This window comes from Falco peregrinus, chromosome 17 (genome assembly GCF_023634155.1).
Source record: "Falco peregrinus isolate bFalPer1 chromosome 17, bFalPer1.pri, whole genome shotgun sequence".
In the NCBI taxonomy this organism is placed as follows: Eukaryota; Metazoa; Chordata; class Aves; order Falconiformes; family Falconidae; genus Falco; species Falco peregrinus.
The window spans coordinates 2,581,404-2,593,725 of record NC_073737.1 but is presented as its reverse complement, the minus strand read 5'-3'; the positions used below and the strand labels follow the sequence as shown (position 1 = coordinate 2,593,725).

The 12,322-nt window shown below is 54.8% G+C and overlaps 1 protein-coding gene across 11 annotated transcripts in view; it reads left to right on the top strand.

Annotated features, from left to right (window-relative positions):
• The window catches only part of PEBP4 (phosphatidylethanolamine binding protein 4), a 79,987-nt gene that overhangs the window by 636 nt on the left and 67,029 nt on the right, over window positions 1-12,322 (top strand). For 5 of the 11 annotated variants that reach the window (XM_027782239.2, XM_027782237.2, XM_055820411.1 and 2 more), the window contains exons 2-4: window positions 7,997-8,072; window positions 8,897-9,042; window positions 10,518-10,650. In XM_027782239.2, coding sequence (XP_027638040.2) covers window positions 7,997-8,072; window positions 8,897-9,042; window positions 10,518-10,650 — 355 coding nt within the window. Of the gene's footprint in view, window positions 1-315; window positions 403-425; window positions 577-2,279; window positions 2,385-3,718; window positions 3,869-3,906; window positions 4,084-7,996; window positions 8,073-8,896; window positions 9,043-10,517; window positions 10,651-12,322 lie in introns of those variants that run through there. The other 6 variants (XM_055820415.1, XM_027782245.2, XM_027782244.2 and 3 more) reach the window with 6 other exon arrangements.

The window sequence follows — 12,322 nt, the reverse complement described above, 5'->3', positions numbered from 1 at the left end:
GCTGTCTGCAGGTACCGATCTAGCTGATAACAGGCAGGAACGTGCTGCTCGGCACATGCACGGCGGTTTTGGCTGCTGCAGGTCTTGCCTCACCTTCTGATGGAGATGCTGTCGTGCCCCGGGTGCTGCTGCGTGTGGCTGGCACCCAGGGCTTACTCCCACGTGTGCTATGTGCTCACCAGAGCCATTTGCTCTAGCCCGAACTGAGCTAGAAAGGGGGAGCGAGGGGCATTTTCATGCCTAATTTTGTAGCAGGTACTGAAAGGGTTCCTGTTTTGCTGGGTCACGGAGCAGGGAAAATGTTCCCTGCCTGGAGCAATGCCTGATTTGCAGCTCACAGCATCCTGCAAACGGCCCTGATCTCTGCAAACTGCAGCGTTTGCTGGTGTCCCAGCTGCCAGGGTCAGCCCTTACCTTTGCAAACTCCCCCCTGCTCAGCCCCTGAGCCAGCGCTGGGCTCAGCCCTGCCGAGGAGCCGGCTCTGGGGCTCTGCCAGACTTGGCTGGGCGCAGGCTGCCCTCAGCTGCTGGCTCCTCTGCTGCTGTGGGACTGGGGATACTGGTGGTGCAAAGAGGGGTAGGTGGAAAAGCAGTGGGGGGAGGGGGAGGGTTCTGTTTTCCTGTGTGTTGATGGGGGGGGCATCATGCATTTTCCTCGTTTTGCAGCTGTTTGGTTGTTGGGGTGTAAGGGCAAGGGCTCTGGTAGCTGCAGGAACAGTAAATAGGGGGTCACCTTGGGGTTCCCTGCAGAACCAGGGTGCTAAGGGTCTGGGAGTGAATGCTTGGGGAGGGGGAAGCTGGAAAAACCTTCTGGAAAAGGTAGCCATGCTCCAGGCGAGTACTTGTGGGAAGTACCCTCGCCTCCTTCCAGCATGGGGGAGGGGCTGGGGGCCACCCCCTGCATGGAGCTGTGACGGGGCTCAGGGCTTCCTGGGAAAGCACCATTACTGGGACTCAGCTGAGCTCATTAAACCTGGACGAGCCCCCTGCAGCAGACCAGTTAAACCCATTTAAGGAAGGGTTAAGCCAGTTTAGTGTGATTTGGTACTCTTGATGCAAAGGTTAATCTGGTATAAGTGCTTCAACATTGTGGATTTGGACCAATCTAACGAGTCTGTCTCCCTGTTTTTATCCACCTGACTTAACGAAGGGCCCAGCCTGGCTCCTCTTCATCTCGGGCTGCAGAGAGCCACTGACAGAGAGAAAATAAACTGGGGGCTGAAGGGAAGAGCCACATGCAGGCTGAATCTGAAACGATGCTATTTATAGGCATCCCTGCTCAGCCAGCCTAAATTCCATGTAGGTCCCTGTGCCTGGGGAGCAGCAGGGTGGGCAGCAGGCAGAGCCAGCCCATCACACCTTGATGGGGCAGCTGGTGGGGCCAGGCTCAGCCTGACCTGAGTCAGAGCTGAGGACGCTTCTTCCTCATCCCCAGCTGCTCATTAACCTGCTGGCCCCAGGGCTTTCCCACGAGCATCACCCAGCCCAGCTGGTGAGATGGCAAGGACCAGGAATGGGTGTTTGTTTTTGCTTTGGGTTTTTTTGTTGTTGTTGTCGTCTCTAACCCTAAAGGGCTGTAATCACTATTAGGCACCCACAAGGCATGGGGCAGAGATGGGCCTTCTTGCTAGGGTGCAGCCCTTGGGAGAAGGGGGGGGGGGGGTGAAGAGGGAAGGAAGGTGAAAGTGCTTGGGTGACCCCTCTGTAACCCAGCCCCAGTGCTGTACCCGGCCCACGCAGCATCCCTGGGGAGCATGGGGTGTGTGTGTGTGTCTGTTTGAGCAAAAGCCACAGCTGAGGGTTTCTCAATGCTTTTCCTTCACGCTGCTGTCGTGTGTTGGTCTTTGCAGCAATGCTGCATGGTCTCCCCTGTCCCCAGGAGTGGGTGGGGGGGTGTATGTGTGTCCGTCCTTAATGCTGGAGCTCAAACTAGGAATTTAAAGTGATGCTGAGCAGCTCTGCAGTGGGTTGCAGCAACCTCTCAGCAAGTGTGTGAACGGAGGGATGCATGTGGGAGGTAATTGCATTAGGCAGTGCTCCGGTGAGCAACCGGCTGGGCGGTGTGTGCCAGCACCGCTGGGATCTGGGATCTGCCAGGCTGCGGAGCTGCTGGTGCTGGAGGAAAGGAGGCTCCCGCTCAGCTCTGTGCCTGCCTTGTGACTGCGAAATGTATGCGCTTAATATAGGCCAAATGAAAACATTCTTCCCGAAATAGAAGACCTTCCCCAGAAAGAGCTGCAGCTCCGGCAGGAGCAGTCACAAGGTGCCTGCTGTGGCAGGGTGGGCGCTGGCAGGTGTAGCTGTGCAAGGCAGCACATCCAGTGTGCTCCCAGCGGTGCCTGCCACCAAGGTCACCTCACGCAGGAATCTGCTCCTGGAGCTGCTGTATGTACTGCAGACCCCCAGGGACCCTCCCCACTATGTGCCAGCTGGCTCCGGGGGCCAGATCCTGCTTCAGGGGAGGGGTGTGTGGATGGGGCAAGCATCCATGGGGTGCAGAGGTGGGTGGCCCCATCCCTGAGCCATGCGACACCGCGGGTGAGGATTTTGCTTGGTCTCTGCACTGTGCAAGCGTGCTGGGGCGAGGTGGTGCTCAGGGTGGTGTCGGGTGCTGCAGGGGCTGAAGCATGTTCCTGCTCGCACGCTGATGGGGCTGGGCTGGCAGGAGAAGGGGCGATCACTGCGTGCTGCAGCGCACGGCAGCTCTGGGCTGCTGCCAGGCTTGGGGGGGGGGGGGGCTGCACCTAGCTATGGGCAATAAGCCCAGCAAGGATTGAACATTCCTCCTCCAAGTGCTCCTGTGACGCCCAGCTGAGGGAGAGGGGGCTGGTGCTTGGGGGGCTGTGGTGCCAAGGAAGGCTCTGGGGGCTCATGGCAGCCCGGGGCCTGCTCTGGTGCTTGGTTTGTGCTGCACTGCATCTTCTGTTGGGATGTGATGCGGGGAGCCTGAGCAAAGGGCAAAAAAGCACCGTGCATCCCCTCCCTGACCCCATAAACTGCTGGGCAGGGGGTGCTGCAGTCCTGGACCTGACCCTCTTTGAGGGCTCTGACCCTTCCCCCTTGGTCGCTCAGGACCTTCTCCACTGCTGGTGGTGACAGCAGTGTTTAATCCATCTTAACTAGACACAGCTGCCTGCTAGGAAAATGGGGTGGATGGGGGTGAGAGTTCAGACCTGGGGCTTTGGCAGGTCAAAAGAGAAAAGCCAAAATATTTGGTGGTTAATCTCAGGCTGCACTGTGGATCTGCACCTGGCATTTTCCAAAAGGCAAATCTCTGACGTTTCAGTTTGTAGGCTCATAGGGGTCTGCTTGGGGGTGTGTGTGAATGCAACCACATCACCCTATATTTTGCCCCGGCACCTTATTAATGCTGTAGATGCAGAAACCCAGGCTCAGCTGTTGAACTCTTGCATGGCGAGCTGGTGCTGTCCTGTCTCCTCTGATGCTCAGATCCATCTTATCCCAGTAATGCACGCAAGGGCTGGTGCTGCTGCTGCCCAGTGAGCTGGGGGCAGCTTTTTCTGCACTGTCCGCCTGGGTCTCTAACTCCTGACCCTTCTGTGGCACGAGACAGATCCAGGAAAACTGGAGGCCACTTGAGCCAAGTAAAGCTGTTGCATCACCGAAAGCCACTTAAGTCTTCCCAGAACCTTAAAATTCTCCAAGACGGAAGGCTGGCCCTGCAAATCGGTGCAGATGCAAGTTTATGCTGTGCTCTCGGACAAATGCTTTTTTAAAAAAATTCACAAAGCTCTTGCCCTGTGGGCTGGCTGGGCAAGGTGAAGATGACCTTGTGGTGATTCAGTTGAAGCCGGGAATGAAACTGTTAGCCGTGCAAAGAGGGAAGTGTGAGGACAGCCTGTGGAGAGGTGAGATAAGAGGCACAGCACGGCCAGGGCATGGCTGGAGGTGCAGCAGGTTATGAATGGCGATAGGATGTGGTTTTCTGTTTCCTTTGCTGATTGCTATGGAAAAAATAGCTGAAAAATAGGCTGCCTGCAAGACTGATTAGGGAATTCCCCTGGCCACTGAGGCTCTTGCCAAGTCCTTTCCTTCCTACAGTCTTGCTGGTGGGTATCAACAGGTAAAATCCTTTCTTTTGAGCTGTTTTTCAGACTGTAGGAATTGGTTTCTATTGGTTTCTTGGGTGCTTTGCTCACAGGACTTTTTCCCGATGGGGAAACTGGGGCAGAGAGGAGCCCAAATCAGAGGGAAAAGCTGGGCTGGACTAATGCTGGGAGGTGGGAGTACGTTTACTGCCCAGAACTGCCTCTGCTCATGCAAAGCAAAACAAACCCTTGTTCTCATGAGCACCGGAGCAAAGCAGCAGCCTTGGCTCGGTGGCAAGAAAAGGGGATGAAGTTTCTAATGGGCTGTAGTGGTGAGCTGCAACTTTAGTGCAGCCTAAAACAAATTGGGGGGGGGGGGGGGGGGGGAGGGGAGAAACCCTGGGTGCCAAGTTTCCTTTGTCATGGGACTGGGGAAACTCAAGCCCAGCGCTGCCTCCCTGCTCTGCCTCTGCAGGCAATTAACGTCTGGGGCGAGCAGAGGTCACTTAATGAAATGGGATGGATGTAAGCTTAGATTCCATGAAATAAAATCGCTTTTTATGGCGTGGGGACTTAGTGCTGGGTGAAGTCAGAAGAAACACTGGAGCGGATTATAAATGGCACTGGTTAATCTTAAACTAACATCAACAGGAAGCCAGTGGCTGGGGTGGGAAATTCCAAAGCTTGCAAACAATATGTTTTTGGCTTGCGTCAAAATAAAAAGCTGGTCTCTTCTGAACATTTATGGGGATATTCTGATCTGGAAACACTTGTTTTACATGAAAGCCCAGCTTTAAGTAAACAAACTGCAACAGGGCTGGAGGCTTTGCATGCATGTGGAAGCTTTGAGAGCTTGTCAGATCCAGCTGATGTCCATGGGGTTCCTGGAAATAGTTTAATTTATTTTTTTTAGCTGTGTCCTAATGCTTTCAGTGTTCCCTGGCAAATATTTTGGGACCTTGGCAGTGGCTGATGAGGCTATGAGGGAGTGTCAAGAAGTGGGCTGCAAAGGGGTGATGTGCTGGGGAGCTGGGCAGCACTCGGATGGGCTGCTGCCTCCTCTGCAACAGGCCACCTTCTTCCCTCTGCAAGTACCAGTTTTGTGGCCCCAGGGACCAGCTGATGTGTGTAACTTTGCTCCCAATGCAGGTGCTTTGCATCTTGTATGTGCTTGGTTGCAGTAAGCCCCAGACTTCTCCCTTCTTCCCCTGCCTAATGGTAGTTTCCTCTCATTAAGAGCCTTTTAATCCCTAATATTAATAGGAACTTATTATTTCCTTGGCTTTGCCAACTGTGAAAGGATTTTTAGTAGCTTTTTGACCTGACCTGGTTTGCTGGATTTATAGTTGTGTTTGTATCTTCTCCCAATGAACTGAAGTGATAGTGGGACTGCAGCATATGTAGGCAGCACTCGGCTTCCTTGGGCTTCACATCATTGCTTCTCATGTGATTAACCAAATAAGTCTGTGCAAAAGTGACTGGCTGGGCTTGGTACCTTTTTAAAAGCTTTATTTTTTTTCTTCTTCCTGAATATCTATTCCTGCTGGATGTCAGAAACCTCCTGGCCCTGTGCCCCAGGGCTGTGCAAGGATGGGGAATGGCAGGGAGCAGAGCCTACGTGGCTCCATGCCGAGGTTGTTTCAAGCCATCCTCCAAACTAACAGCAAAAAAAAAATATTTTATTCCTTCCTCTCCTTCCTCTGGAGTTGGGAGGGAAGGGAGAGAGACCAGGGTGAGCAGCAAGGTGACGTGTGGAGATGCAGTGCATAGCTGGAGAGTGGTTAAATCCCCAGGGCTGTGCTTGCTGCCCATGGTCTGTAGAGAAACGATAAAACTGAGGAGCAGGAGGGGGTTTACAGTAGTGTTTTCAATATCGGCTTTGCAAAAAAAGTGTGAAGTGTCTGTTTCGAAGCCGAGGGCAGTATCTCATTCTGGAGTGTGTGTGGGGAATCCTGGATGAACATATTTTCCCCAGCATAGCCGCAGCACCGTGCTGGAGGTTTCCCAGCAGCTGGAAAGATGAGATTCCTGCAGTCCTGGACTGCTTAGTCAGGAGAGGTGACGCGCAAACACGCTGGAGCTGCTGGGAGAGGCAGCTGGCTCGTGCTCTGTACCTGGCTTGACACCACTCGATGTGTTTTCCCATGGGATGATCCCTCTCCGGAGGGGAGGCTGCTCCATGTGGGCTCTTGGGCTTGTGGTATATTGGTTCTTCCCAGCTCCAGGCACAGGCAGGCCGGAGGAGCTGGATGCCAGTGGAAATCAGCTGTCCCTTGCACAGATTTGCCAGGCTCGGAGTATTTGTGCAGGCAGCATTGTGCTGGCTGCAGCCTGGCAGCAAAGCCAGCAGCACCGCTGGCTCCTGAGTCACCCTGTTGTGTGCATGTGTCTAAAGCAAACAGTCTGGTGGCTTCGTGCCCCTTGGGAGCCAGTCTGACCTTGTGGGAGCGGTGCACAGGAGCTCTTGTCTGGCACTGGCAGCACTGCTCGCCCCTGCATTTTCTACCCTCGTGATGTGGGTTTGCTGCATGGGCTTCCTGCTGTCTTTCCAACTCTGCTTCCTGCTCCGGGGAAATGGCATTGTTGTAATTACTTTGCAAATAGCTTTTAGAGAGAAAGCCATAGTTCCTCTTACAGGATGCTGCAAGAGAAATTGTTGCTCCCATGGGTCTTTCTTCCAGAGCATCCCTGGGGGATCCCTCTGCACCTTGTCTGTCGGCAAACCCTTTTGCGCTGATCCCATTTCGTGATGATCCTCTTGGGAGGTCTCCAGATAGAAGCAGCTGATGTTGCCTCTGTGTGACAGGCTTCTCACTGCCTCTAGGTTTAAAATAAAATAGCCCTGTTCAGAGTTCATCCTGTCTCTGGCTTTTGCTGTTATTTGGGTAACCTCTGCCAAGTGGTCACCCCAAGCCACTGCTGCAAAGTTACAGCAGGAACCAACTGGAGTGGGTTAATGCAAAGTAACGATGCTCCTCTGCTGCTGTGTGACAGACCTGGGGGGCTGAGCTGCTGGGGCCACAGCAATGCAAGCCCTGTCCCAGCTTCACTGCTCTTCAGGCTTAAACAGTGAAAATGGATGGTTTTATCGCAGGCAGGGTCCCTTGTCCATGTCTACAGCTCTCCGGTGTCCACATCCCTGTGTCTGTCCTGGTCAAAGCCACTCTCCTGCCAAACTGTCAGCTTTCCAAGGGAAGTCTTGCTGTTCTCAGAAATCCTGAGGAGACTCCCTGGGCAGCTGTAACAATGACCAGCGGTCAGGCATCCCTTGCCTGGGGCTGTGACCCCTCTTCAGGCTCCCCCAGGACCCCAGGTTATCAGTCTCCTAGTGTGTGGGAGCGTGTGCGGATGCAAACCCCATTTTGGTGATCCTGACTCATGCAAACCAGTGCTCCTGACTCCGATGGGAAAAGCGTTACTCACGTGAGCCTGTTTGCAGGATCAGGGCTCTAATTACGGGCTTTGCCCATCTTGTAGCGTGGGAACCGGAGCCATTAGCCCCTAAACCTCCAGATCATTCCCAATACATTAATGTTTCTAATTAGTTAAGCCTGATGCCTTTTTCTCTAATGACAGTGGCGCTAGCACTTACTCGTGTTCGCTCTGCGTGCTGGTACTTCATTATATAATGATACAGTATGTGTTGTAATACCTATTCCCAACTGACAGTGGTTTTTTTTGCATATGCCTCATCCAGAACTGATTAGGCAACGGAGAAGATGGGCTAGTGCAAATAAATGTTTGGGTCACATCCTTTCTAATTAGCTGGGAAGATGCTAGTGTAAGGGGGAGGGGGGGGAATTAGAGTTACCTGGAGCTGGTGGGTTGGTTGGATGCTGTTGTTGTGGGATGAAAACCCGTTGCCTGTTTTTAAGCTCCTGTAGGGGATGAGCTGCCCCTTCCCCAGGCTGTGTTTTCACTCCCAGTCCCTTCTTCCCTTCCTTCCAGGGAAACCATCTCCACGGCAACCTCAAGCCTCCAGGCTCTGCCTCCTGGCTGCTCACCCATCCCCAGGACCCAGCGGGTAAGTCTCTGGGTACCAGGTCCATCAGGTGGCCCGGTGAGGGCTGGCGGGGGGCTTGGCAGGGCTGTGGCTATATAGACCCCCTACCTTGGCTCACCTCCTCCTTGAGGCTTGGCTCCTGCTTTGTGCAGGCTCATGGGTGGCCATGGCTGTTCCCCTGAGAGAAAAGCTCTTCCCTGCTCCAGGGGGGGTGGCTAGGTTCAAGGTGAACCCTTGTGCTGTTCCCCTACAGATGCTCTGCCTGGGGTCAGGGATGCGCTGGTCACGCATCCATCAGTGATGGTCCTGGTTAGACCATGACCAAGCCCCAAACCAATTTTTCCATCTTTTCCATCACACGAGAATCCCATGGAGAGCAGCAGGGCCAGCACCTGGAGGCAGAGACTCTGTCCCCTCTTGGTGTTCCATCTTGGAGTATGGTGGCACAGGGGTCACTGCTGGTGACAGTAGCTGGGCTGCCCAGGCTATGATGTCATATGTGCACATCCCTGGTGCCGTGCAGGAGGGTGGCAATGCACCTTGCTTGTAGGTGGGCAGAAATGGGCGCTCGAAGATGCGGGATCTTGCTGCAAGCCCACTGGTGGCTCGGTGCAGCAGCAGGAAATGTGGTTCCTTTCTGGTATAATCGGGATTAATGATGTAAAAATGGTGGAAATGGGGGGTGGGGATGATGTCTAAGGGTGGGTGTGAGCTGGTGTCTGGGAGGAGCTGAACTGGAGCATGGTGGTGATGATGCTGTGGCTGCCAGGAGGTGCTGAGGGGGGCAGCGCAGGGTCACAGCTCTACCCATGGGACTGACCCTCTCTGTCCCTTGGTCCCCACAGGGCAGGATGAAACTGCTGGCTGCTGTGTTGCTGGCTGCTGGCCTGCTCAGCACCGCTGCTGGGAAGGAACAGCCCCCCCGGCCAGATGAGCCCTCGAAGACCTGCTTCTTCCAGATGCTCAGCAGCGTGGACAGTGAGTTCTGCAGGTGAGGGGGTGACCCCCTGGCTCTTCCCTGAGCTGCCTCAGCTCTGGGATCCAGTCCCATGCGTGCCCAGGCTGTCACCTCCTGGGACACTTAATTCCTGGATCCCTTTTGCCAGAGCTATAAATACAGGCTGCTTTCTCCCTTTTGCCAGGAATCTGAGCCAGAGCGGTGCCCACTGCGCTGTGCTGCTCCGACCACAACCTGGGGTCTTCGTGTCCTGGGTCAGCCAGAGCTGTTCCCTGATCTGTCGTGCAGAGGCTCTTACAGAGACATAACAGCATCAGAGATGACGAGTGGTTTCTACAGAAAGTTTTAGAGGAAGGAGGCTGTTTTTTGGGGAAGAAGCGTGCTGGAATAGTTCACCCTGCAGACCTCAGAGCCCATGCTGCAGGAATGCTGATGCTTACGGCATGGGAAGAGGAAGAAATGGGGGGGGGGGAGGTCCCCTGGAGCTGCAAGCAGGCAGCTGGCTGCTGTATGGGCTGAGCAGCCACCAAATGCACCCCCTGATCAAATATCTGGATGCTGAAGGTCCTTGGCTAAAACTCTTGTGGCCTGTGGGCCGCTGGAGATGGGAGGCAGCGGCACACACGTGCCCCTTGCCTTGGGGGGGGTGGGGGGGGGTGAGTGTCTTAATATCCCACATCGCTGGGAGCTTCTGCCTCAAACCCATCCTTTCTGCTGCTTCTCAGTTAGCCAGAACGTTCTCTAAATAAGAACAACTTGATCTTCTAGATCCAGGCAAGCAGAGACTTCTCTTGTCCCCGGTTTCCTCCCACCAACTATGAGGAAAAGCCCCTTGCTCTGAGCCCGCAGCCCCCCCAGTGCCAGCCCGGTGCTGTGCGGGTGCTGGCTGCAGGATTTAAGGGCTCCTCCTGGGAGGGTCATGGCAGTGGCAGCTTATCAGTGGCCTTGAGATTCGCTAGCTACGTGCTGTGGTGACCTGGCAGCTTGCTCCAGTGGCCCCTTTCGCTGTTGGATAATGCAGAAGCTGGAGATAGAGGATTATTGCACTATCGGTACCCAAAACACAGAGGAGACTTGTCCCTGCTTTCAAATTGCAAGTGGGAGAAGGGGGCTCAGGGCTCAAATAGCCTCTCTGAGGCCAAGGGGGGTGGGGAGTGAGGGTGGCTTTGTTCTCCATCTTCAGCCCTTAGTTTAACCCACATGGGCCATGATTTTTAAAGACTATATTCCCAGTATTTTCCAGTCTAAGGTGTGCTGAGCCATAATGAATGTTTAAAGCTTTGTTGCTGCTTGGGAGAGGGAGCAGACCCCATGGTTATGTTACAGTGTGGGAGGGTGCTTATCCTGGTGTGCAAGGTGCCCAGCATCTTTGATGGCTGCAAGTTGGATCCCACATCCCAGCACTGCAACCACAGCTCAAGCCTGGCTGGGAAGCGGCACCAATTCCCATCCCTGGTGTGGGAATCACACTCTTCTCTCTTTTTTTCTTTTTTTTTTTTTTCCCCCAGAGGGGATTTAGAAATTATCTACCCGGAGCTGGGTGATGTTGGCTGCACATACATCCCCAAGTGCCACCAGTACCGCCGGTGGATCAGCAAGGAGTGGGGCAGCCCCCGTGTCCGGTACCCCCAGGCTGAGGAGGTGAGTCCTGAGTTGCATCACTTGCGAGCAGCTGCTCCACGCTTCTCCAGGTTAATTAAAGGTGTCGCTGGATCACAGGGGAGGAATCCACTGGGAAGGGATGGCGTGTGTGTGTACTTTGAGCCTGCCCGTGACACCCTGGCACTGGCAGCTGGGCTGGGACACCCAGTGCCTGTGCTTTGGGTGCTGGGGACACCCTGGAGCCATTCACCCTGTACTATGTGTGGCTCAGCACCGCTGTCCTGTGGCCAAAGTGCAGTTACTTGGGTTGTGCTCGTAACACTTGCCTGATACCAGGGTGACTTTCTCAGCTTCCCCCCTCGCCGTCCTTCCCTGTTGCTTCAGAGTTTTGGTTCATGGCTGATTTGTGGGTAAACTGAAATGCTGAATTTTCGGGCTGTGGTAGCAAAAAAGTGCATACATGGATATCTTTTTTTTGCAATTGCTTGCAAACTTTCAAAGCAAAGAGATGCTCTGGCTGGGTGTTTGCATCCCTGGGGCTTGCCTGGAGAAACCAGAGGAATTCACCTGCCGAAGTCCTGGGCGGCAAAGGGCTTGTAACGCGGCGTTGATGTGACCGTGATGGGTGACCGGATGGTGGGTGGTCCTTGCCCGGAGCCCCCCGGGCTGCAGTGCCCCTCTGCTGCCGCCAGGTGGCAGCATTGAACTTCCCGAGCCCCAGCGCAGCCCGGCACCGGGAGCCGCGGGGTCCCCCCCGGGCGCTGCCCCCCTGCTGGGGGATGCCCTGGGGGGGCGGGGGGTGGTGTGTGTGTGTAGGAGCGCGGCGCTGTGCGGGTGTTGGGTGTTGCGATGGCATCCCGCATCCCCGCTGCCAGCTGCCCAGCTTGGGGACCACTGTCTGTGGGAGGATGTGTTGGCATCTGCTTGCAGGGGGGTCCTTGTCCCCAAATCCCCAGCGTGATCCTTGTCCCAGCAACCGCCGTGTGCTGTTTCCCCATCATTAGCTCCAACCCTGGCAGCTGCAGATGCTTCAGCTGTAGTTAATAAGGGAGAAACTCGGCTCTTGGCTTTACCTTGAAGTGTTAAGAATCAGTTTTTCTGGCTGCTTCCTTGCCGTCTGGAAAGTCTCTTCCCCCTGTTGATCACATGGTTTGAAGTATAACTTTCCCTTAAAGATGTCTGATTCTTCCAAAAAAATAATTCTCCCTGGCAGAGGATGCTGGATGTAAAATCATCCATCACTTGTGCATTGCTTTCCAGTAGTCTGAAATTTCCCAGGGATGTAGGCAGTTGCTTTTCTTTTTATTTTTGTCCTGGAAAGCAAACCACGGCAGGGAGAAGGGAAGGGACTGGGTGGTGATGCTGGTGGGTGCAGCTCTGTCCTGTCAGCTATGCCGGGGTGGGGGTCTGGGGGAGAAGCAGAGGCAGAGCCTTGCCCAGCTGTGCTAGGGGGATGCAGGTTTGGCATCTGCAAACAGGAGCGGGCGAGTGAACCTGCCCAGTCTGGGCTTGGGAGCTGGCTCTGTGTGGCACTCCTGCAGGCTGATTTTTGGGATGGGATGCTGGCTGCGGGGGGTGGAGGGGCAGGGTCCCTGGGGAGCCCGTGGCAGGGGGCTGGCGGCTCCCACTGGCATCGGGGCTGGCTGATGCCTTGTCTCCGCTGGCAGATCTGTCACCGTCTCTTTCCAAGACAACTCGGCACATCTTGTGC